Genomic DNA, 25159 nt, shown 5'->3' with positions numbered 1-25159 from the left:
GGTGGCTGTGAGCCTAAGCTGGGGCCGTGGGGAGTGCACACCAGGAGCTGGTTCCACTGCCAGGTAGCATGACTTATAACGACCCCCTGGTGTGAGCTCAGGGCTGTCACCCAACACCCTCAGCAAGTGGGGCCACTGTAGGGATGTGTGAGGTGCTGGCCTGGGGCTGGTCAAAGACCTGCTGGTAACCCACCAGCCCACAGATCAGCCCTTCCACCCCAAGGTCACAGGTCTATAGACATGGCTGGCCAACAAAGGTGTGCGCTGGGGTCCCCTGTGCCCTCAGCCAATGCAGTCCTTGGCCACAGGGTTTGTGGCCCTGGGAGTCTACCCCGGCCCCATCTCTGTGCCTGCCCTGAGCACATGGAAGCCATCAGAAAAGCGCCATGAAAGACCATCATTCAAATACTGCCAGAGGCTGGCGGGATGAAGGACACACCCTGCGAGCACCCACCAGCCACAGGGAGAAACTGCATGAGGTCCCTTCAGCCAGAGACCCCAGCCCAAGCATGTTCCAGTACGGGACAGGGTGAGGGTCTCGGTGTGGGGAGATCCAACACCCGTACCTTCTGTCGCTGTATCCACGAGTCCTGGTTACGTGGGGATGGCCACCCGGACAAAAGCAGCCGGCGCTCACTGCCCTCCCCATGACAGGAGGGTGGCCACCGTCCTCAGCAGCCCAGCCTCACTGAAACAGAGCCGTGCAGGCAATCCTGTGCACAGAGATTGCCTGGTCCCAGGTTCATGCTCAGCAATACTTAGAGACGAAACGACACACGGTAAGACCTCATTTCTGGCTTTGCTGAGTTTCTGCCCTGTGCGTCTGACTATATCAACACTTGTAAAGTTTATCGTTGTGCATTCTAGGCCTGTGTGCTACTTACCAAGGCCTGAGACAAAAAAAAGTCATGTTAAAACAATCAAAAGTCCAATGAGCAGGAAGCTCTGCGCTCCGGGCTGGTTCCATCAGCAACCCAGGTCGGAGCTGAACAAAGCCTCCCTGCTCCAGTTCAGTCTTCCCCGGCTGCTCCAAGGACCTTCCAGATTGCGGCTCTATTACTTGGACTCCAAAGAGCCCTTGTTTGGCTCCTCCACAACACACCGAACCACAGGGGAGGCCACTGCGGCCACATTTCTGTGGGTTCTGAAGCCCTCAACGGCCCCGAAGCACCCACTCCTCTCCAGGAGCCAAGCTTGGCTTCCACGCAAGACCCCAAAGCCAAGGGCATCCCGGGTGCCCCACTGCTTACCAGCGCTTGGGGTCTCCACTCAGCTCCCCCCAATACAAACGTCCCGGAAGCTTGGCCCAAACACAGAGACATGAAAATACCCGCAGGTCTTCGACCAGCCCCAGGCCAGCACCTCACACATCCCTGCCATAATGCCTCCCCGCAGAGGGGACGACGGGGAGAGCAGCCAGCTCTGTCCCCGTCCCAGGCTGGCAGCCGTGCACAGGGCACGTCGCTGCTGCCTCCCCCGGGCCCCACCCCTGGCCCCGCGTCCACAGCTGACGCAAGGCCTCTGTGACGGGACATGCAGTGAGAGGGTGCCTGGCCCAGGGGGGTGAGGCTGCCAGGTCCACAGGGAAGGGCTCAGTCCCTTCCGGAACCCAGAGCCTTGTCTACCCGATGTTCTGCCTCCACTGGGACACAAGTGACCTCGTCCCGGCTCCCGGAGGAAGGCAAGGTCCCAGCTGGGAGAGACCTGAGGGGAGAGGGCAGGTGCCTGTCCCTCGTCACACTCCCACCGGGGGCGGGGGGAGGGGGGGACAACACCTGGGCCTGGCTGCAGACTGGGGAACAGGCCAGGGCCCCACCCCGCCCAGTTTCCGCCCAGGGCACAGCCACCTGAACCCGGGACATTCTCGCTTCCAGGGTAATTTTCCTACAGCGACAGCTATAGAACTAACCGCCCAGAAACGGATTTCATTTGGGGGATGAAAATTCCTTCCAGCGCTTGAATAAAAGGAGGAGTTTCACATTTTATCCACTTCCACATCCCTGAACAATAAAAACTTATTTAAAAGACCATGAATATGCAAATTCCATTTTAAATATGGAAATGCAAAACACGTAAGAAAACAGTCTGGGCGTGAAGTATTAATGGCATCTCCTCTTGCTGACGAGAAACAAGGCGAGCCCGCTGCCACAGCAGAGATCACGGGATGGCTCAGCCCAGAGGAGCAGCAGAGCCCTGCCCCGTGCCCACGCCCTGCCCACACCCTGCCCTGCGCCCACGCCCTGCCTACCCCATCCCATGCGCTGCCCACCCCACCCCACGCCCTGCCCACACCCTGCCCACCCCATAGCATGCCCTGCCCCGATGCCCTGCCCACCCCACCCCATGCCCCCCCCACCCCCCGCCCTGCCCACCCCTCACCCTGCCCTGCCCACCCCACACCATGCCCACGCTCTGCCCACACTGTCCTACCCTGCCCTGTGCCCACACCCTGCCCTCCCCATGCCATGAACACCCCATGCCCTTCCCTGCCCACCTCAGCCCTGCCCACCCCACCCCCCGCCCGGCCTACCCTCTGCCCTGCCCACACTCTGCCTGCCCTGCCCGCACCCAGCACTCTATCACTCCCTCCCCTGCAGCCCCACGGACACAAACCTCGTGTCCCTGCCTGCACAACCTCAAGTTGCACACGCCCCAGGGCCACCCTCTGTCCCTGGAGCTCACAGGACTTCGGGGACCTTCTCAGAACCATCAGATGGTTCTCAGTGCACGGCGCACTGAAGGGGCCTGGAGAGGGCGTGGAGTTCTCCCTCAGCCGGGACAGCCCAGTGAGGACAGGCTCTGTCTCCCAAGGACAGAGCAGGTAAGCCTCGGATTCGGGAGCACCAAGCACCTGCCAGCCCAGAAGCAGGGGATGCAAGTACACACCAGCTGGGGAGGGACGCGCCTAGCAGAGTCCATCCGGAGGCTCAGAACCATCAGGTCTGCATGTGGAGCAAAGGGCCTGGAGGTCGGCCACAGACCTCAGCTGGCAGGGCCTGCGGTCACACACACACACGCACGCCCCCTCCAGGCAGCACACCTGAGTGCATCCACAAGGGAGGGCCCCAGAAGCACAAGGCTGATGACTCCCAACACAACAAAGCCAGTGGTCCTACTGCAAACCCTGCCGCCCTCTGTCCCTGAAGCTCACAGGACTTCAGGGACCTTCTGATGAGGCCCTGAGCAGAGAGCAGGGACCAGGCCTCTCTCTGCTGACAGAACGAGGAACTGAGGCAGAGTGGGAGTTCTGGCTACTCCACGACTGTGGTCCTGGCAGCTGGTTGCAGGTGCGGCCCCTGCTAGCCCAGAACCTGCATTTAAGTGTCACGGGTGATTCTGATTCTATACACTTACGGAGCCAGGTGACGACTCGGGAGGTCACACCATGGAGGCCACATGGCAGAGGAGCCAGCAAGGTCTCCAGCCCCCAGAGGGTGCTGACCATGGCCCTGCCCACACTCTGCCCTACACTCTGCCCACCCCACACCTGCACGCACACAGCCTGTGAGAACTACTGTTCTCTTACAACAAAGCACGGGCCAGCCGTCCAGCTTGTCAGAAGCCTTAGTCTTTAAACAGCACGGTCCACGGCCCAGGAGCTAGACTCGCCCGCCCGAGGCCGCTCTCCTAGACCTGCCCTTTTGCCTGCAGCTGCCCTGTGCCAGGCTGGCACCGCCAGGAAACCCAGCGATGTCTGCCAACGAGCCCAGACTTCCCTCGGGACCCCGGATAGAATGGGCTCTCTCCTAGGGGAGAGGGGGGCTTGGTCTCAGAGACAGAAGCCAGACGGCTACAGTCCAGATGATGAGGGCGGCTCCCACACATCCCAGGCCGAGCTGGAGAGGCGTCAGCGGAAGGCCTGTGCCCACCCACGAGGTCTCGAGGTGCCCGCCCCCTGGGTCTCACCAACACCGGTCGGGAGACGACCGGAAGACCCAGAAACTGCTGCTCACGAAGAAGCGAGCAGAAGCCGGCACCCAGCTCACCTCCAGCGCTGAGCCCTCGCGCTCTCACCCCCCTTCCCTCACCCTCCCTAACTGGCCACAGAATTTACAGGCTTGGTAGCAGCACTCCCGCTGGGGAGGCCACAGAGGAGGCTCGGAGGACTGAGCGGGAGGAAGGCTGCCAGTGCTGCGGGCACCACCTCACGTCCGAACACGGGCACTGCAGGCAGGGGCCAGTGCCCTTCGGGCCCAGACGGCGGGAAGGCCCGGGGTCCCTCCACTCAGCCGTGACAGTCACAGGGGTTCCCGGGTTCTCTCTTTGCTGCTAGAGGAGCCAAGCAAGAAGGGAAGGGGTCTGAGCAGCAAAGTGAGGCGCAGCCAAGCAGCTGGCCGGGAGCCACCAGGCTGACCCCGCGCAATAGGAGGGCAGCTGTCCCACGCGGACACCCTGCTCCACCCCAACTGCCTCGAGGGACCCGTCCTAACGCCCCCTCCGGTGACAGAGCACTGTCGCGGCCACGGCTCCGCCCACATGGCACAGCTGAGGGAAGAAGGCAGGCCCGTGTTAGCACACACGTGCCAGACACGAGACCGTCCTGAGCGGACAGCCGGCCGGGTGCCGTGCTCGGTGCGTGCATGAGCCCCACCGCTTTAGGAAGTAGCCACTGTCATGACCCCGCTTGGGATATAAAGAAAATGAAGCCTGTGCAGAAAGCCCTGACCCATGAGGGCCGAGACTCAGGTCCTACCTCCCCCGTCGTCAATCTGGCTTGGGCACCAAGGCTCCCCGACCCTAGCGGACACACATCCAGCTAGGGTCAGCCCGCGGGTGACTGTGGGGATGGTCGGGGACAGAAGCAAGATACAGAAACCACAGGCAGGGTCCCCAGAGCCAGAAGCCCCTCAGCTGCACACGCAGGACTCGGCACCCGACTACAGTCTGTGGGCCAGGGGCTGGAGGAGACTCCAGCCAAGGTCTTCCTGGGACAGAAGTGAGGGGCCCATGCAGCAGGCCGGGCAGGCAGCCACCCTCAGCCCTCACGTATGCTGTTCTCAGGTAATTGTTTTTGTTGTTTTTCACAGTTCTGGCCAGATCTGACTCAAAAACTACTTGCCCCTAGAAACGATCCCTATCCGCCTCGTGGCCGGGAACCAACTATGTCTCTCTCCAAACAACACCTTTTTCCTTCTCAGAGCCTCTACATCAGCACGAGAACAGGTGCGCCTGGACACACGCGTACAGATGCGTACACACTCCCCCCGGCCCCGCCCCCCATCGTGTTCTCTCGCTCAAGGCCGGTGCTCGTGGAGTCTCATGTAGCCCAGGGTAAAGCACGTGATGCTTTGCGAGCCGTGATCTCGGTGATGACACCCACCTGCACAGAAGGACACCACGGGTCACAGCTGCACCGAGGACACCAGCCATAAACCTGGAGCAGGAAGAGCCTTCCCAGCTGCCATGAAACGGATTATAAAACCCACCACTCAGTATAAAACAAAGCAGCAACGCGTACTCTCCCATGGATGGTGCGTGAATGGCTGTAAGCTGTCCACCTGCCGCAATGGGAGGCAGAGCAGACTGCACTGAGGATTGGCAACACCACCGCCAAGATGGGGTGCCGGCAGCCAGGGGACCAACGCCAGGCCAGTTGTGCGCAGGCCAGGGGCCGATTCATCCCCCTCCATGGCTGCGGCATCTGGACAACAGGCCGTGGATTCGGAGAGGGTGGGGTCAATGAGGGAATGGCAGGAAGTGGAGGCCCCAGTCCATGCTCCTGCATCACCAGTGAGTGAGGCCCCATCTGCCCCCTATTCCCGGCAAGAACAAGGACAGGGGGACTGCCAGGGGGTATCCCGCCAACCCCCCAGGCCTCGCCAGGCAGGGATGAGGATATGAGAACCCACGGAGACACCGCGGCTCAGGGAATTGACGGCGTGTCGTAGGGAGAGAGAAAAAGACACTTATTTTTCACTCAAAAAACATATGCTGGGCACGGGTCCTGTGCTCACAGCCCCTGCGCTCGCGTGCACTTTACACTCCGACGAAGAAACGCACCATAAACACATCAAGCAGTCCCTCGACGCATCAGATCGCGGCCCGGAAGAGCCCGGAAACAAGACCTGGAGGCAGGGGAGGGGTGGCAGCCGGGGGGACGGCCTCTCCCACAGGAGGAGGTGAGGATGGACACACGCAGACGCCGTCACGAAGACCAGAAGCAGCAGACCTCTGGCAGGGAGCACAGCTGGAATGTTCTAGAACAGAGAGGAGCCACGCGGCCTCCCGACACAGGTGAGAAGCGTGAGGAAGGGGAGGCCCGGGGCACAGGGAGGGGTGACACGACAGTGACAAGGGCAGGTGAGAGCGGCAAGGCCCCGAGGGCAGCAACAGAGCACGGCCCTTCTGGCGAGTGACGCAGAACGCCCCAGAAGGTCCCGTACCCCCGCGGCCGCCCGAGGGGCGGTCTGACACCCATCTCAAGAGGCCCCTCTGCAGACAGACCCCACGGGGCAGGGAGTGCTGCTGGGGCCATCCTCACAGCGAGGCGGCGGTGATGCGGCTAGTGCCCGCAGGGCCACCACTTACGTTCTGGGTGCGCTCTGCAGGCAGAACCAAGATAACCACCTGTCGTGAGGGCCACGGACAGATGAACGTGTGAGACCTGCGCGCTCCAGGCCGTTCTGGCCAGAACCACAGCGGTGGCCCCAACCACCAGACACGGTCCCCGCGCCAGGGACAAGTTAAACTGTTCCAGAACCTGGACGGGATCGCCCGACGGAAGAACCAAGCGGCACCCGGAGATCTTGGAGGATAGGAGGTTCATTTAACGCCAGCGGGCTCGGAGGAGAGTGGTCTCCAAAAGTCCGAGCCCCGAGCACAAAGGGGGCAATGTATGCGCTTGTACTTCCGCATACTTGGCACTTCTGGCGCGTGCGTGAAGCGGGGCGGGGAGAAGGACCCGGATTGGTGCAAGCCGGAAGCAGAGCGGGGAGAAGAACCGGAAGAGCCCCGGGGCAAGGCCTGGGACTCGCGCTGGCTCCGTCGGCCATCTCAGGACACAGATTTTCCTTATCAAAACTAGCAAGCGCATGACTCAGACACACTGACGTGACACACAATCTAACGGGAAGCCTCCCTGAGGTGGGAGTCAGTCGAAGCCACAGAGAAATTCAAATTCAGCCAAGACCTGAGCACGGTGCCGGGGCCAGCAGGGACAGCGGTGGGGACAGCGCGTCCTGCTGCTGGAGGAGGCCCGTGCGGCAGAGGCGGTGGAAACGGGCGGTGGGGGTCAGCAGGGGCCAGACACCAAGGGAGGGCTATATGGATGGACGGCAAAGGCAGCGAGAGTGGGAAATGCTGCCGCGAATCCTCGTCAGCTGAAGGAAATGGTGGCCAGTGGCGGGAGAGCCTTGGATTCACAAACACGGGGGGCGTAAGGAGCTCCGCGGAGTGCAAGAGGGGAGCACACACTGCCAGTCATGGCAGCCGACAGAGGGGCCCCCGCCCTGGGCCGCACACGCAGACTTGAGGCACGGCAGCTGGACACCGTGCAGCGCCCACGAGCGCGGCACCCAGTCTGACTCCTGGCCCGTGGAACCCTTGCCGAGCCAGGGGCAGCCCGTGCTGGAACGAAGCACAATCGTGAATGCACAGGGTCTGGAGCTCAGGCTGCTCCCAGTGCAGCTGGGGGAGGGACCAGGGCGTGAGGGCCACGGGAGAAGGGCAGCCAGCATCAGAAGGCGCTGGGGGCTTCGCACAGAATGGCGTCCTTCCAACTGCAGCCCGGCCACCCCGAAGCGTCCCCTTGGCCCCCTCCCCCACACAGGTGGAAATGGGAGCAGACGCAGGGGCACGGCCCAGTAACAGGGGAGCCAGACCACACCCTGAAGGCTGACGGGGGCTGGACGTGGCCAGACCCAGAGCGACCATCCACAGCACAGAGGAAGGGCCCTGTGGAACGGAACACCCAGAAGGTCATGAGTTCTTATGTGCCAGGACTGTCATCATCGCAACAGGATGACAGGGTTGCCGGTGACGCTGGGAGCACACGGTAACAGCACCGGCCATGTACTGACCGCGGCCTCATCGGCGAGGACCCGAAATAGGGACTTAGGTATATTATCTCAGCTAATGCTCATACCGACCCCACAAGGTGCCAAACCGTCTACTGCACCTACTACAGTCCCCATGTAACAGACGACAGAGACCCTCAAGAACTGGTCCCTGTGGCAGGTGGCAGAGCTGAACCTTGGACACTGGACTAAGGCCACACAGCCACATACAGAAGCCATTAACCAAACTTAATGTTACATTACACACGCAGTTCTTCATCCACACTGGCCACAGTTCAAGGGCTCAATGGCTACACACGGCCAGGGCCTATGGGACTCAACCGCACAGACGGAGGACAGCATTGCAGGAAGTCCTGCCAGATGGCTGCCCTAAGCCATACAAAGGGCCCGTCTACACCAGAGAGATGGCACGGTCTACCTGACACAGACGGCTGACCCAAGCCAGACAGATGGCCCGCTACCCCACATGGTGCAGTCTACACCAGACAGATGGCGCGGTCTACCTGACACAGACGGCTGACCCAAGCCAGACAGATGGCCTGCTACCGCACATGGTGCGGTCTACACCAGACAGATGGCGCGGTCTACGGGACACAGACGGCTGACCCAAGCCAGACGGATGGTCCGCTACCCCACATGGTGCGGTCTACACCAGACAGATGGCGCGGTCTACCTGACACAGACGGCTGACCCAAGCCAGACGGAGGGCCCGTTACCCCACACGGTGCAGTCTACACCAGACAGACGGCCGGCCTACACCACACAGACAGTGCGGTCTGACATAGACGGCTGACCCAAGCCAGACGGAGGGCCCGCTACCCCACATGGTGCGGTCTACACCAGACAGGAGGCGCGGTCTACGCCAGACAGATGGCCCACCTACCCTAGACTGATGGTGTCTGCCCAGACCGACAGCATGGTCTACAGCAGAAAACTGGGCTCTGACCTCTGCACAGAAGTAAGCAACTGAGCAAGATGGCCACAAGCACTAACTCCCTCACAGATTCCCAAGGGCCCCAGGAGACAGTCAGCACAAGAACAAATGTCACTGTGACTAATTCGCAGGCTCCAGAAAGGTTGGAGCTTCCCCAAGATCTCATTACTCCCTCCAATAAAGGGGGTAAGGGGCAGGGACAAAGCGCCAAGTGTGAGCCCCTGACACTGCACCTCACCCACTGGGCAACCCCCATCCCCAGAGAGACAGCGACATGGGTCTCGCTGCCCCCACGGCCAAGACAGCATGCTCACAGCATGCTCACAGCACGACTCTGGGCCTCACACCACGTGAGCAGCGTGACCAGGAAAAGCTGATGGAGCTTGGCCCGGCCTGGGGAAGGGGTGCTGGTCTGTGGAGTCACCGAGCTCACAGCCACAGGCCTGTGTCTCTGGAACAGAAGCCCCATCACGGACTGCCACCAAGGAATGCATGAAGACAAGCCCTCAGACACAGGCTGGCTCAACACCTCCCACCGGAGCCCGCTCACACTGAGCAGCCCCGGGAGCTGGCCAGACTGGCAGGGCCCCGGTCCACGGTGCTGAAAAGCCCTGGGACCCGCTCCTGCAGACAGTAACGGCTAAGACCAGCGTGAGACCTGGAAAGGGGGACACAGCTGTGGGTGATCAGCCAGGTGATCGTGGAGCCCCCGGGAGCCCACGAAGTTGGGAGCCCGGCACAGGGTGGACGGAGCACAGATGCACGAGGCGAAGTGCTCCAGCCAGCCCAGCAGGCGGCACCCGGAGCCCAGCTGGCGGCCCTGTGACTGGCCTGGCACAGACGCCCACCCCACAAGGCTCACCCGGTCGGCAGCCCGTCACTGTGCCTCTGCAGTCGGTGCTTCGTTCATTCCTTCAGCCAACACACACGTGCTGAGCAGCCTCTCACCCGTGCCCTCCGCCGTCCCGGCGCTTGGGCGCGAGAGCAGGGGCACGCGAGGGACACAGCAGGCACACGCCAGGGCCACCTCGCTGACCAGCATGTATCAGAGCAGAAGCCCCAAGCAAAGAGCTCAGGCCTCGCGGGACAGATGCTGAAGTTCTGAGTGGGAGCGCCAACAGGAGTCGAGCTGGCTCCGGGCCATGCGGGACCTTGGCACTGCTCGGGCGCCCACAGGCCCAGGACTGAGTCCGCAGGAGACACTGTGAGCGCCTACGTCTCGGACCGTCCACAACCTCTCCAACCTCTCTCTGGCCTCATGGGCTCCTCAACACACCACGTCGGAAGTAATTTCCCGGTCGCCCTCCATCGACACACAGAGAAGGTCATGCCATTGCTCATGCTCTCACGGTTGTCCCCCACCCCACCAACCCCCCGGCTTGTTCTCCCACCTGCCATCACTGTCCTGCACACCAACCCCACGTCCAGCCCCTTCCAGGCCTTCTCTGGCCACACACAGGAGATGCTCACACCACCGTGCCCTCAACTATCCCAGAGGCCGCTCCTGCCCTGTTCCCTCGCCAGGCACGGGTACCCGATGCTGACAGAGCCTCCTTCCTTAGCGCTCAACGGTGCCAGGACAGTTATCACCATCTTCATCCTGACAAGCGAGGCAGAGGCTGATTCTTCTGTCCAAGGACATACGACGACCCGGTGGCAGGCCAGCCTGAGCTAGAGCCAGAGACCTGCCGGCGCTCCAAGCACAGCGTGAACTCCACCCCGATGCACAGAGAACAGGTCCTCGGTCATCATGAATCTTCTGTGGCCATCACTGGCCTTGCTGGCCTCAGGACAGCTTGAGAGCACCGTAACTCACACAGACACGGTGACAAAGGTGACAAGGCCTAATCATACTCCAGACGGTTTGGGAGGACGGCCTAAATGCTGCAGACAAACAGCAGGAAAAGAGCCACATGAAGACTTATGACCGGTACACTGATCTTAACTCCCCCTCGGGGATGACAGAGAACCCAACAACCAGCCAGCTGCCGGGAAGACGCACAGCCAAGGGCACCACCTCTCGGAGACGGGGATGGGCGGCATGGACGAGGACTGCCCTCCCACCATTCATTCAAGTCCCCTTCACCAAGCAGCGGCCTCCTCCAAAGGCAGCCCAGGGGCCCCAGGCATCCCTAGTCACGGCCCAGGACGCTCGCCACAGCGGCAGCAAGGGAAGACCCGCGGGCAGTCCACGGCCAGACTGGGACCTCAGGCATGTCAGGGCTCGAGACCCCCGACCCCGGAGACCAAGGGCTCTTGTGAGGAAACTCTCACCCAGAAGAGGCAAATGCGAGCTTCAGCCTGAAGCAAAGCTGGGATGCGCTTCTGGGTGCAGCCCGGAGCCCCGGGGACTCATCCGCCCGAAGCCACGGGCCCACCAGCAGCAGCGTGCAGAGCAGCGGGTGCGGGGCCGGTTCTCGAGGGCCAGGGGCAGACAGAGATGCCAAGAGCTCCCCCGGACCTGCTTTTCTCCCCACTCACCGATACGGCAGGTTCTCCCTTAAGTCCTCACCAAGGACGGCGGGCCAGCCCTGCGCCGCACGGAGGGCCCACGAGCCACGTCTCCACCGCAGCAGAGAAATGAGTGAGAAGCGGCCCCTCTGCAGCCACGTCAAGCACTTGGCAGGGGTGCGGGCTCCACACTCAGGTAAGCCACATGGCGCTGCCACAGCTGTCTCCCAGGGACTCAGGCGTCTCTGCCGCGCGGGAGACATGGCCACACCCGCCGCGGGCTTTCGGAGGAGACCCTGTGTGCGAGGCGCTGAGCACGGAGACATTCCTGCCGCCACGGCCACCGTCGCCATGCGTACGGGAGGGGAACCCGCACCCCAGAGCCTGGCTCCGCTCTGTCACGCACTCTCCAGTGTGAGGCCTCGTTTCTGGCAAAGCACAGCAACCCCGGATGGCGCAGCCCCACAAGGTGCTGCCCCTCATCTCCTGCTTCTCGTTCAAGACGCCCTCAGAGCACGTCGCAGTCTGACAGACGCCCACCTGCCAGGGTCCGCGCCTCGAAGGAGTGCAGCTTCCCGTCCACGGCCTGGCTCCAGAAGCCGGCTGCGAGCAGCGAGCAGGATGCGGATGGAGTGCTGGGCCCTGGGGACCGTGCAACGCTCACCGAGGCCCGGCGAGGACCAAGGCGGTGCACGGGGACAGAGGACGCACCCAGATGCTCCACAGTCACCACATCCCCAGCACGCATCTGGGGGGCGGAAGCATATCAGCCTCCAGACTCCGAGAACGAAAACCGAATCCGTGGCCACAATGACAAAAGACAAAGGTCCCTGGCTGTAATCAAGCTCCTGTCTGAACACGCTGCCAAACCCGCCGCAGCAGCGGCCGAGGAGGCCCTGGAGTGTCCAAGCACGACCGTGCAAGGGACGAGGCAGGCAGCCTGGCCTGAGGGCTCCCAACACCCCCGTGGGGGAAAGGACGCCCCACGGCCGCCCCGCGCTGCCAAAGAGACCTGCGCCCGCCTTCTGGCCCCATAGCACAGATGGTTCTCGGAAAGACCCCCTCCTGCCACCAGCGTCTCCGGGGCGCTACCGACCATGGGGCACAGAATCACATCTCGCTGCACCCTCAGAACGATCCTCATGACAGACACGAGCCCCACTCCGACCGGGGGAAATCAGAGCTCGGAACTCAGGTAAACGTGCACAAAGCTAACACGGAGGTTCATCCCCGCCCTCTGAAAGAAGAACACACCTCCACCCCCCTGCTACCTGGAAGGCTCCGGAAGGTTCCCACCTGACAGCCCCCGCCACCACTGGCCTTGCAGCCTCCAGAAGTTTCTGGGCACAAACATCTAGAAAGGTACAAATCCCACTCGGGCGGATGGCAGTGCGGAACCAGGGGCACCAGCAGCGAGGCGTGGGGACGCTCAGCTCCGCTCCAGGGGGCGGCCGGCCAACAGCTCAAGTCTGCTCTCCCCTCACCTTCCCCAGGCGAGGCGCAGCACAGATCCTTCCCTGAATGAGCTAGAGTGCCTGAGCGGAGGCCACCACGGAAGGACCCGGCAAGGGACAGACCAGAAGAAATGCCTGGAGACCAAACCCATGAGGCCTACTCTCCCGCCTGGGGCCACGGCTTCGGGGCGCTGGGTTCCCTGCTCTGTGTGAGCGGGAGCGCCCTCCTTGTGCCAGGGCCTGCCCGGACCCCTCGTGCTCGCCCTCTAGCCAACTGCTTCTTCCCAGCTGCCCTCAATTCCTGCTCACCCGCCTGTGAAGATGTGCAGGAATGAAGGCGGCTCCTGGCCCTCCACACAGAAGGCCATGGCTAACGGCCACATCACTTTCCGGCCCACGGGACCCGCAGCTGCCCAACAGCCGGCCAGTGTGAAGGACGCCGGACACGCAAGCCCTCTCCGTGCTGGTCAGGAAGGGCCTCGCGTCACAGGGTCCCTGCCACCTCCTCAGGGGCTGCCCAGCCATCTGTCCCACGTGAGCACAGCAGGAGCTGCCTGGTCTCCCTTCTCGCCTGAGCCCTCCGGCCCTCTGAACCCAAGCTCTCCTCTGCAGGACGGGGTGACGGCTCCGGCCCCTCCCCCGGGGCCACGCCGCGCTGCGAAAGGCCAGTTGCCCCAGTGGAGGCATGTGGGCCAGCGCACTTCGCCTCCTGCACAAGAGCTGCGGCACACAGCTCGCCCTCGGGGGTGCCAGAGCCGCACCCTCGCTCTCAGAGGGGCCCCAAGGGTCCAGAGAGATGGGACAGGGTGCCACCGCAGGGGACTGCTGCTGCCAGAACAGAGATGGGAAGGTCGGCTCCGCGCACAGGCGCTAGCCAGAGGGCTGCCGGGGCCCTGCGGACGGAGCCGCTCTTGCCGCCGCCTCCCCGCACACAGAAGCCGGCCTCCCGCCCCCTCACGGTTTGGCCTGAGAAAAACGAAGGCAAGTTTCCTTCCCTCTAACGGTTCGTTCTGCTTCAAATGCAAAGTAAAGTGAAGAAGATCGTCTGGAAAAATGTAAAAGCTTTAATTTCAAATCACTTTTAATACCCATTTCATCTGACAGTAGCTTTGAAAGCAAAAGACAATTTTATCGTCTGAGGTTTTTGAGCTAAATTGATGTGATTATGTCCAACATAACCAGATGCTTCTAAAAGCCCATTTTCAAAGTGACATCAAGCCCCAAAATAAGAAATCCTTCCCTCTGGCTACTAATGAATCCTTAAGACACGATGTCCGCAGAAGGCAGAGGCCGGCTGCTCACAGAGCCCCTCAGCTGTCTGCCCCTAGGAGAGCCCAGCGGGAAGTGGGCCGGCCGCAGCCTCAGGGCAAGCCCATCCTGCCTGGAGCTGCCCCTGGCCAACGAGGCTGGTCGGGGGTCTGCCGGCAGTGGGGTCCCAGGAAAGGCTTCCTTGTTCCAAAGAGGAGACTCAAGAAAAAGGCCTCTGCTCTGGCCTGCGGATGTGTCGCCCACAGCCTGGTCAGCTACCTACTCGGCCCTGGAGAAAGGAGGCAGACCACCCGGGAGAGCCCAGGGGCAGCCTAAAGGAGAAGCAGTTGCTCTCTGTTCCCTTCCCTGGCAACGGGCTCCTAAGACCCCTGGGGTTTCTGAGGTGAGAGGGGCAATGTGTGACTCCTAACAAGCCCCTGTCAACCGCCGTCCTTTTGAGCTAAAGAGGCAACTGCAGGCAGGGCCAGAGCAATAAACCACCTCCAGGTCAACGCCCCCGTGGGTGTGGGGGACTGGGGGGAGCCTGCGCTCTTCCCCCAGCAGCTAACAACTTAATCAACCATGGAAACTCCCTAAAATCCCCCAGAGCAGGGCTCAGACAGCTTCCGAGTCGCGGAACACATCTAGGTGCTGAGAGCGGGGGTGCACCTGGGGGGGACAGGGAAGCTCTCACCCCCAGCCCTCCCACCAGGCATCTCCTCCATCTGGCTGCTCTGATTGCAACCCTGGCCATAAACCGGTGATTGCACATAAAGCATTTTCCTGAATTGTGAGTCATTCTAGCAAATCTGCAAACGCGTGTGGGGTGTGGAGGGACAACCAGGGCCAAAGCACAGGGAGCCTGGGGAGCCAGGACTTCACGACCGAGGTGTGGAATGGGGGCAGCTTGTGGGACCAAGCGCTTCCCCTGTGCGGTCGTGTCAGGAATGAGCGAGACGACAGAGCACCGCTGATCTCACGGGGTTGGGAGGAAAGACCTAACACCGAGCCGGCAAGAAGGCACACGGCTGCTGGCCTCCGGGCCCTCCCGCCAGGGAAGGGGACTCCTCCCTCAGTGTGCAGCCCAGGCGAGGTCTTCCCGATCTCTGTTCCTCTGTGGGGACCTTCCTGAGCACACGGACATGCACACGCTGCCCCCTGGGTGCTGGGTTCCACACCATCAGGGGGTCACTGGTAGCCCACGCCACAGCAAAGACAGGGTTCCCCAATCCAGGCCCATGTCCTCCTCGTGGCCCCCAAGCACCAGGAAGGCAGAGGTGGCCTGGCACGTGGCAGGGACGACCGCACCATGCCGCCTTGGCAGTCACTGTCACGGGGCTGAAAACTGGGGCACCCTGCACCCTCCAGACGGACCTCTCCCGCTCACTCAGGCCGAGGCCCAGGGACAGTGAAGCGGAGCCGCTCCTGAGCCACGCCCAGGGGACACACACGCTCTGGGCTCCTTTCCAAAGCAGACGCATCCCGCACACACCCGGGCCGCCAGGCCTACCTGCTGGTGACGGTGTTGTTCCGGTCCTGCAAGGCCACCTCTCGCTGCTGCAGGTCAACAATGAACCTAGAAAGGTCTTCCGGGGTCCTGTGGGATTAAGGACACATGTCAGTGGCAGCCACTCCCTGGAGGGGGACCTCATTCTGCACCCGGACGACCGCCAAGACCACGCCAGCCACCCATGAGTCACAGACCCGGGACGGGTTGCATCCCCCGCGCCGTGCACGCACCGCGACCTGGTTCGAACCGGAGCCCGCCCCTGGCTACGTGGTTATCAGGTACATTATGTTTACTTGACACAAGTTTGTTTCAGCTGTAAGAACAGGTCAACAGCTAGCCGCCGGTGTCGGCCCGCAGGGAAGGGGAAGTGAGGTAGAGGGTACCCATCTCCCTGGAGCCGGCAATGGGAAAAGAAGCCACAGCAGACGCCCCCACGGACGCTGCTCTGTTGTGTTCACACCCCTCCACACTGCCCACCTCGGCTCGCGTCCCTGCTGCCACTGTCATCACCTCACAGAGGAGGAAACAGAGGCTCCAGGTGTCCACAGCAGATCACGATGCACCCCTGAGCAGCGCTGACCTCGTCTGACCCCTGGGAACCCGACACTGGGATGCAGCAGAACATGCGCCAACAACACCCGCGACAGACTACGACCCCCGGGGCAGCGGCACGGGCCCCACACAGCACATGTAATGCAAGCTAAGGGGCTCCCAGGCCTGCAGGTGGCAGCCGAGCTCGAGGCCTAGGGACCAAGCACAGGGCCACACGGGGCCGCGTGTGGGAGGCGCCACAGCCTCCTCCACCACTGAAGGAGCCATGGGGGCCGTGACAAAGCTACACCCTCAAGACACGTCCTCAGTGGAATGAGAGTCTGTCGCAAAGCCACAGGAGTGGCTACGGTCACCACAGGGTCCGAAGGCCCTCTCCCCGGCCTCCAACGGCACCACAGTGCCCGGCTTCCAGGAGCACCCGCCACAGGACCAGGCCCCAGGGGCTCCGCCTCCTGCAGCCTTGCCTCCGGACACAGACAGGTCACCGCAGTGCCCCCGAGCTCTGCGCGAGTTCACCCTGTGCTCGCAGTGCTCTTCCTCAAGAGGTCTCAGGACAATCCGCACTCCCTGGAAGAGGGAACCTCCCATCATGCCCCCAGGCCACTCCCCATCCTGCCTGCCCAACTCTGCATTCGCCACGGGGTCTCTCCGTGTCCGTCGTCACTTGAACAGGAGCTCCCAGCACCTGTGACTCGTCAGCAGTCCATCTGAAACTCCGCACGCCCCAAATCTCACACACCTGGGCCTCTACAGTCCACACCCTTCCCGTAGGGGTGCTCCCCGCAGGTGCTCCCCCTCGCAGATGCCCTCACAAACACCCCTCCCGGCCACCTGAGCAACAGCTCCTCACTGGGCCTACAGGAACCACTGGGCACAGGAGAGGTTTCTCCCCGCGCTCCTCCCCAGACCAGATGAGCATCTCTAAGGACCCTGTGCAAGACTGAAATCCAGCAACAGAAGGGCTTGAGCCAGCTTTGAATGCCAGGTCCCATTCTTCCTGGAGCTTCCTCAAGCTTCCCAACCTCGGGGAGTTAAACATATGGGCATAAAAACAAAGAAATCTTTTCAAGCCAAGAAGTATTTTTTTCTGAAACATTCTAGAGATACTCAAGTTGTTGTTCCTCTGTGTTACTCAAAGGGGTACCCAAACGGTTACTAAGTCCGTGGGACCAGTCTAATGAAAACAAATCACCAGACAGCCCGCACATCCACATCTGCCCCGCCCCGGACCTCGCTTCGTTGGGGAGGCAGGTGGGTGCCGCCCAGCTGCATCTGCTCGGGCCCGAGCGGAGGGAAGGGCCCATGGAGAGGACCCATCAGCAGGTGGCCACTAAGTCTCTCGGGGTTCTCAGGGACCGAGGCGGCAGCTGTCACCGAGGGCAGGTGACCTGCAGTTCCCTCCAAGTAGAAGCCTCCAGAAATCCGGAGGCCAATCGGCAGAGTCAGGAGCACGCAACGCCAATTCGGAAACAAGCTTCGTGCCCTGAGGTCCAAATTAGCCCCCAAAAGCTAGCAGCCAGACGCAGTGCACAGGCAGACTCACTTTCACCCAGACTCTCCAATCTCCTCTGAAGTGAAGATAATTTGAAATGGGAACAATTTCATAATGAGGGAAAATTGGAACGTTTCAAATCAGGAGCAAAGCAAACTTAATACGCACTGTGAGATACTCCATCCCACGGACGGCGGGGCCCCCGCACCCCCTGGGGCCCCCACCCAGGCCAGTGCACGTGAGGCCGCGCCCGCACACGCACACGCACGCTCAGGGCCGTGCCCAGGACTCGGACCTGGCCGTCCGCTCCTTCAGCGTGAACGCTCAGACAGAAGCCGTCAGGAACACAAGCGCGCTGCGACTTCCGGGCGGCCATCGTGGGGCCTGGCTCCACATTCGGATGAGCCGAGCGGCAAACCAACTTCCCACCCCTCCCCCAGAGAGAGCCCCGGCCACGCAAACACGGTCCACTCGCCTGAGGGGCGGGACGTCGGCAGCCCAGGTCCCAGAGTTCGTGCTGCCCCTCCCAGAGCGGCCGAGAGGGCGGGGCGTCCCCCGCACAAACCACAGCGCCCAGCCCCACGGATCTGGCCGACACGCCTCGGCAGGCCCTCCAGCGGGCTGGTCCTTGGCCACGGTCCCAGCTCCCGAATCCCAGGTGCCACCATTCAGATGAGCCACCCCCTCCGCGCAGAGCAGGGACGTGGGCTGCAGGGCCTGCCTCCCCCACGTGCCCAGTTCCAGAAGAGGAGACTGCGTGGCACGGTGCCCACGCCCGCCCCGCCTCAGCCGGCCCGCAGCTGCCGCGGGCGCAGCACCACGGCACAGCCCTGCCCTCGGTGGCCTGCGGGGCCCAACACCTGCGGCCCTGACCGGCCACTCCCGCCAGCACTAGGGCTCCGCTTCCCCCGAACAGCTCGAAGCACAGAAAACCAGCGGGCCACACTCGGGGCTCTCCCACCCCCCAGCTCATTGTCCCCTCAGAGACGGAGAAAAGGTGGGACATCTTTCAAGGAAAGAGACGGCGCGGGTTCGGTCACCGTCCAGACAAGCGGCCTCGCCAGCTCGACGGGGCTCCTCCGGCTTTATTTCCAAACCCCGGGGACCCGGGCCGGCCGCAGCGCGGCCGCCCGACCCCCTGGCGCACTCCCCAAGCGCACGCGGGCACAGGAGGGGACGGGAGCCTTTGCAGCCGGTGTGTAAGGTGCACGAGCCGACCCCCGTAGTTCGACAGGGGCAACAAGGGCAGGTGACAGAGACCGCGGTGTGTGCGTCTCCGTATAACGAGGGCTACAAGTCCAGCTCGAAGTAAGTAATCAGTACGTTAAACCACCTGGGATTCTGCACACCCTCAGTTCCGCGGGGCTGATCAAAAAGAAAACACATTCTGTTGGGGACTGACGTGTTTGAGAATTTAGTTAGAAAGAGCACATTTAGAGCAACGGTTCTGGAATGTTCTGTGTAAGAAAAAGGAGAGAGAGAGGTGGGTGGTGCAGTGTGTGGACACTCCAAAGCCAGGAGAAGGGGCACCTGGGTGGGTCAAGTCGGTTAAGTGCCCAACTCTTGATTTCGGCTCAGGTCATGCTCTCAGCTGCAGAGTCTGCTTGAGAGTCTCTCCCCCCGGCCCCTGCTCCCACCCACACAGGTGTGCTCATGCGCGCTCTCTCTCTCTCAAATACATCTTTAAAAAAATAAACAAATAAAGCCAGAAGAGGGGAGAGCCAGGAGGAAGGGTCCTAGCTATGCACGGTGACCTGTCAGGAAGCAGCGGTTTACGTGAAAACACGCCCTACGGATGGCACGTGGGCAGTAATCAGACGCTGAAGGACTCAAACGTTAACCAGGTCCCCCAGGGCGCAGCTGAGGTGCATCAGGGAGGCGTCTGGGGGCAGCAGAGACAGCAGCGTGCGTGACTCGCACGTCCTGAGGTCCCCGCCGATCAGCTCCTCAGGGAGGAAAGCCAGGACAGCTTCCTGGTCTGGTGTGGTAGCTCCCGTGGCCTGGCTGTCCTGCCCCCACTGCCCCAAGGAGGCCCTGGCCACCAGACAAGCTAAGACAAGTAACCAAGAGGGGAGTCCGCACCTGCCAAAGGGCAACTGCTCTTCCAGGAACGCATCTCAAGGAAGCAACCACGTGGGGCGCCAGGTGGCTCAGTCAGCGAAGCGTCTGCCTTCGGCTCGGGTCATGATCCCGGGGTCCTGGGATTGAGCCCCACATCGGGCTCCCTGCTCCACAAGAAATCTACCCAGGACACCTGAGGCTGAGCACAAGAGGTGAGCAGGTGGGTGCCACAGCAGCAAAAGGCACGGGAGAACACGGGGCACACGCAGTGGACAGGGCAACAGGACACATGTGGTGCCATCACAGGGCGGGGTAGTCTAGAATGGGAAGAGCGGCCCATGTCATCGGCAGTCACTCGGGTCCACCCACCGTCACCTCTCGGTCCGCAGAATCGAAACCCCTCCAGGTGGGCCCAGGATCCGTAAACCAATTCCCCAGTGTTTCTTAGGCACAACTCAGAACCACTGGTCATTTACAGAAAAAGCGGGGCAACCTAAGCGGTAAGACAGTCCTACAGACGCTGTAGGACAAGTCACCAAACAGGTTATACCATCAAGAAAACCGCCCACTGTACACTTGACAAAGAAAACATTCTCTGAGGTTCTCTGTCAATTTAACGGATAAACATCAGATTCCAGAATTTGATCCAAATGTAAAAGAATCCCAGAAAACAAGGCCATGAACTCCCATGACCCTTGCTTTGTGCCGTCACACGGCCAGCAGCCAGGCCCCTGTGCCGTCATCCACACTCAGGCTTTCGTACCCCGGGGCACACACATGATGCCACGAGAACAGGAGGGGGCGGTGACGGGAGCAGTATTTTGAAATGCCAACATATGTGGGTCTGCTGACAACAAAAATACACATACTAAGAAAAGCAAAAGCAGAAAGGCAGATTGACTAGACTAATAATGCACCCGTGTGGACAGCAGGGGAACACGTGTGGGAAGAAGCCAGACCCCCGTCACGGTGACAGAGCCCTGTTATTGTTCACCTTCCAAAGTTTCTAACACTTCTTGTGAGAACATCTGTCAAGTTTTTCTTAAACTCCTTTTGAGCGGTGGAACCTGGGAGCCACAGTGACCAGCGCGGACCTGGTGAGACCGCACATCTGGCAGGATGGCTCAGGGCAGCCTGTGGGCTAAGCCCAAGGGCCCTCCACCCTCCCAGCCCGGCGGCCGCAGGAAGACCACCGTGGGGTCCTAGGACCCACGCTCTCACGCTGGCGTCCGGGCTGCCCACGAAGGCTGGGCTAGGCGTGGGAGGCCACTCAGGCCTCCCCGGCTTCATAGCAGAGGTCAGGGCCCCCGGGCTGGCTCTGCACAGTGCATGGGGGCCCGGAGAGATGACCCGCCGTTCTGGAGGCCCAGGCCCCTCTCCCCTGTGGCCAGGCCGATGGCAGCAAAGGAGGCAGATGCCTGCGTGTGTGCACAGTGTCATACGTCACGTCTGTGTGCATTTCCCCACCCGCGCTCTCCCAACTTACGCAGGTCTGGGGACTGAGAACAGAGGAGAGAAGATAAGGGCCCCCCGGAAGGCAGGGCCGAGATGCCTGGTGTGTCTCAGGGAAAGGGGGGTGCGGGGGGCACAGGTGACGCACACACCAGGCAAGGAGGCCCGCAAGAAGGGGACGCGGGACCCCCTGGCCTACAGGCAGCACCCCAGCCCTTCCTCCAGAAGCACCCCCTCTTCCGCCCAAAGGGCCAGGTGAGTCTGGCAGGTAGTCAGGGAAAGAGCTCGAGGGCCACATCCCCAAAACCGCACCAACAACTTCACAAGTCCAGGCTCAAAGAAAACATGCCAATGGCACAGGCGTGTATTTACAGAGCATGCTATGAAAAGATTCACTGCAAATGGAGGCCCGGGGTGGGGGGGGGCGGGGGGCACCTCCAGGTCAGAGCCGAGACCAGTGGTGGCAATTAAAGGGATCTGTAACTTCTGATAAGAAGTGTGTTACGTGCCGGAGTACAAACAAAAACTAGCAACAGCCCCATGCAGCGTGCTAACTGTGTGCAAAGAGCCACTGGAAAAGCCCAGCTGGAGAGAAGCAGTGAGGCTGACAGTAAATGGGGCTCGCCCGCGTGTGTTCAACAGGGGAAGGGCATCTGGAAGAGGCAGCGGCAGGAGACCCGGCGGGAGGAGGCCTGGGATCCAGCCACCCGTGGTGAGTGCCCAGCGTGAACACGGGCAGCAGGTGGAGGAGCTGGGCCATCAGGAGGGATCACCAAACACTGCAGGCTTCACCGGCATCAGATCAGAGAGCAGAGGCCACAGCATGTCGGACTGTGGGACTGGCAGGGCGCACGTTTGCTCTTCAGAAACCTCCTGGCCTGCTGTGCAGAGACGTTTACCAGGGGTACTCTGGGCCTAGCTCGGCGCTCTCGGCGAGCAGGACGCGCAGCCCAGAAGCAGCACGGGAGCATCAATCCACCCCCAAACTTCCACTTCACACACGACGAGGTGGAAGGCCTTCAGAGGGCCTCTGATTCCTCGACTCGGAGATGACAGGAGTGACAGTTCCCAGCTGCTGCTAAAACCCTGGCTTCACCGCGAAGACTTTTAACTCTGACTGTGGGCTTTCAAGGGGGAAACGTCTTTTTGTTCGATCTGCAGCTGAATTTTGACTCCGACTCAGTTGCGTGCGGCCCACCGTGGGCCGGGGGGGGGGGGGGGGTCAGCCTGCGGGGTGACGCTCAAGGAAAGACAGTCCAGCCCGGCAGCAGCTATTCCGAGGCTCATACGAACAGGTGCCGGGGCTCCTGCCGAAGCCCAAAGGGCCAGTTCCGTGAGATCCAGAGGACTCCAATTTCTCTGATGAAGCTCAAGCTCGCTTCCAGGGAGCCATTCTCCCCAAGAACAAAGCCCACGGGGCCCAGGCTCCCGGGAGTGGCTTCAGCCAGGCAGGGGGACCTACAACAAGGGGACAAACCCCCCTGAAGAAAGTATGCAGAACCAGGACTGGAAAACGCTACACAGCAACACCTGGCTTAAACCCAAAACGAGGACAGACATTCACGACTGCAAGCCACAGGGCCAATGGGATGGCCGTTAAATCAGGTTTTTCTTGATGACGGGGCACAGCTATGGGGGGAGGTAGGGCTGGGGTCAGGTAGGATGTCACCAAGCACTGAGTTAAGACAAAGCCTGGTATCTCTCCCAGGATGGGGAAAGCAGCTACTGTTTTTCTCAAGAAAAGCATGAATTCCCTGTGACATGGACGTGGCCCAGGTTCTGATGGGGTCACCCTCAGGGGCCACTCCTGCCGTACCCAGCCCTGCAGCTACGGAGCTGGAGATCAGACACTCCAGAGAAAGGGACCACGGATGGTCCCAAGGCCACAGGCACCCAGGAAGGCCACCTGCCCCTCTCCCCACGTGATATGATGGCCACGTGGCAGACAGCGGCCATCCATACATCTTCTAAAGCTGCCTGTTTTCCCAGATAAACAGAGAACAAGTGGTCCTTTCCCCACACCCACAGACCCACAGGCCCACAGGGCAGCCCACGACCCAGCTGCCGCTGCGCCCCCAAGCAATCAACGACGGTCGCACACGGAAACACAGTCACACTGCCTGACAAAGTACTGTCCATAGGCAACCCACCCTCAGGCCCCCCTGCCCAAGGGGAACGCCCTGGAGGGGTCTGCGCGTCCCCCCCCCCCGCCGCCCGCCGAGGTCTCAGCCCCCCTCCTCACTGCCTCTGCACAGTATTCTTGCTCCCCGTCCCCACATGCGCCCCACCCGTGCTCTCCCACCCCTCCAGGCCAGAGCTGGCTGCAAACCTCTGCACCGACAACCCTCGGCCTTCCCCGTCCTCCCAGGACAGCCCGCTCCCAGCTCCCTCGTTGGCCTCTTCCTGCTGGATGCCTCTCGCACCCCCCTTAACCCACCTCGTGTTCCCCACCCCTCACCCCGGGCCGGACCCCCAACAAGAGACCATGGGTCCTGAGTTCCAGGGTTGCCCACCTGCCTCCTGGACGGCTCCTGGCTGGAGAGCACCTTCCTGGCTCTCCCCACCCCGTTCCTCTCTGGTTTCTCCATCCTGCCAGCCACCATGACAAGCCCCGGGGTCCCGGGGGCCTTTCTCTAGGTCACTTTCACTCAGCCGCTGTGGCTTCAGCACAGCCCCAGACACAGCCGCTCATCCCGGCTCTACTGCGACCACCCCGGGGGGGCCTCCTGGTTGGTCCCCTGCATCTCGTACTTGCCTCCAAGCATCAACTTGCAAGCCGGCAACCACAGCAAGCACTTTAAAATCTAAGTGAAGTCCCACACCTCGTGTCCAGCTATGCAGCGCATTCCCATGACGCCAGGGTGATGCCAAAGTTGCCACCAGAGATTAGGAAGCCGGCACGGCCCAGCATCCCACGTGCTGGAGCAGAAGGCGAGCGCTAGGCCACCTTCTGTATGAAAGCAACAAGACATAATCAAGCACGGCTGAGCTGGTTTACAGATGCATAAGAAATGTCTAGAAGGGACGAACAAGACAAAAACAGTGGCTTCCTGCAGGACAGGATGAAAACTGGGAAATTTTACACTATTCCGAAAACAATCGTGAAGCTTAGTGCTGTAGACTTACTAGTCATGGCCGTTTATAACGAAACCACTGCGGGCCGTCCACCAACGGTGTTCGGCGATGGGTACCAGGAAGACTGACCGGCCGACACATGCCAGCAGGAGGCTCCCCACATAAAACCACCCGGACCGTCACTGACCCCACACAGTGGTGGCGGGCTAAAGCGAGGAGACTGGGCCTCACACACGGGCCTCGCAAACACGGTAACTGGCACGAATGCACAAGCCCACCCCCTTCTAAGCTGCAGACTTCTTCAAAGGTGGGTCTCCTAATTTGAGTTCCACCTTACATTCGTCATCCACAATTTTGGCTTTGTTTCCTCAACACGGATGCCTGCAACCTTCCTAAATCTTCCGACGCCCCCTACCCCCGTTGATCTCTCCATCAGTCGCTGTGTTCAGCAGCCATGTGCTACCAGTTCTCCTGGGAGGCTTTCCAAATGTTCAACGGTGTTTTCACGGAATCACGGCTTCCCTCACACATTTATACGTCATCAGCCCCCACGACACTGAACGAAGGAATCAGCGGTGTATGCACCGGCGGAGACAGGAGCATCTCGGGCCCAGCAAGCACCCCACGGGGGCCAGGCTCACAGAGGCCAACAAGTTCCAGAAGGACGGCCACAAAGCACAGGGGCAGCGGCGCAGGCTCCAACAGGGCTCCCTCCGGGCTTTGGAGTAACCGCTGTTCTTTGTGACTCGAGGGTGGAGACACAGGGGACCACACGTGTTCCTTAAAGACATGCTTTTCCATGTATAAAACATTTCAAACATTTACAAAATGAAAACGAGCCCGTGTCTCAAGCACCCGCTGTGTTTCAGAGACAGACGGAGGCCATATAGCAGCTCGGCGGGTGGTGGCAGGAAG

At 61.4% G+C, this 25159-nt stretch overlaps 1 protein-coding gene across 8 annotated transcripts in view; it reads right to left on the bottom strand.

Moving 5' to 3' along the window:
* The window catches only part of MAD1L1 (mitotic arrest deficient 1 like 1), a 322064-nt gene that overhangs the window by 246772 nt on the left and 50133 nt on the right, over positions 1–25159 (bottom strand). For 7 of the 8 annotated variants that reach the window (XM_025863714.2, XM_073886395.1, XM_025863712.2 and 4 more), the window contains one exon: positions 15613–15699. The exons of the other annotated variant lie outside the window; for it this stretch is intronic. In XM_025863714.2, the coding sequence (XP_025719499.1) occupies positions 15613–15699 (87 nt within the window). The remainder of the gene's footprint in view (positions 1–15612; positions 15700–25159) is intronic. 8 annotated transcript variants of the gene reach the window in all.

The sequence above is a fragment of the Callorhinus ursinus genome, unplaced genomic scaffold (genome assembly GCF_003265705.2).
Source record: "Callorhinus ursinus isolate GAN/ISIS: 27379988/994484 unplaced genomic scaffold, GSC_fseal_2.0 scaffold70, whole genome shotgun sequence".
Taxonomy (NCBI): domain Eukaryota; kingdom Metazoa; phylum Chordata; class Mammalia; order Carnivora; family Otariidae; genus Callorhinus; species Callorhinus ursinus.
This window is presented reverse-complemented; position numbering and strand designations above follow the sequence as displayed.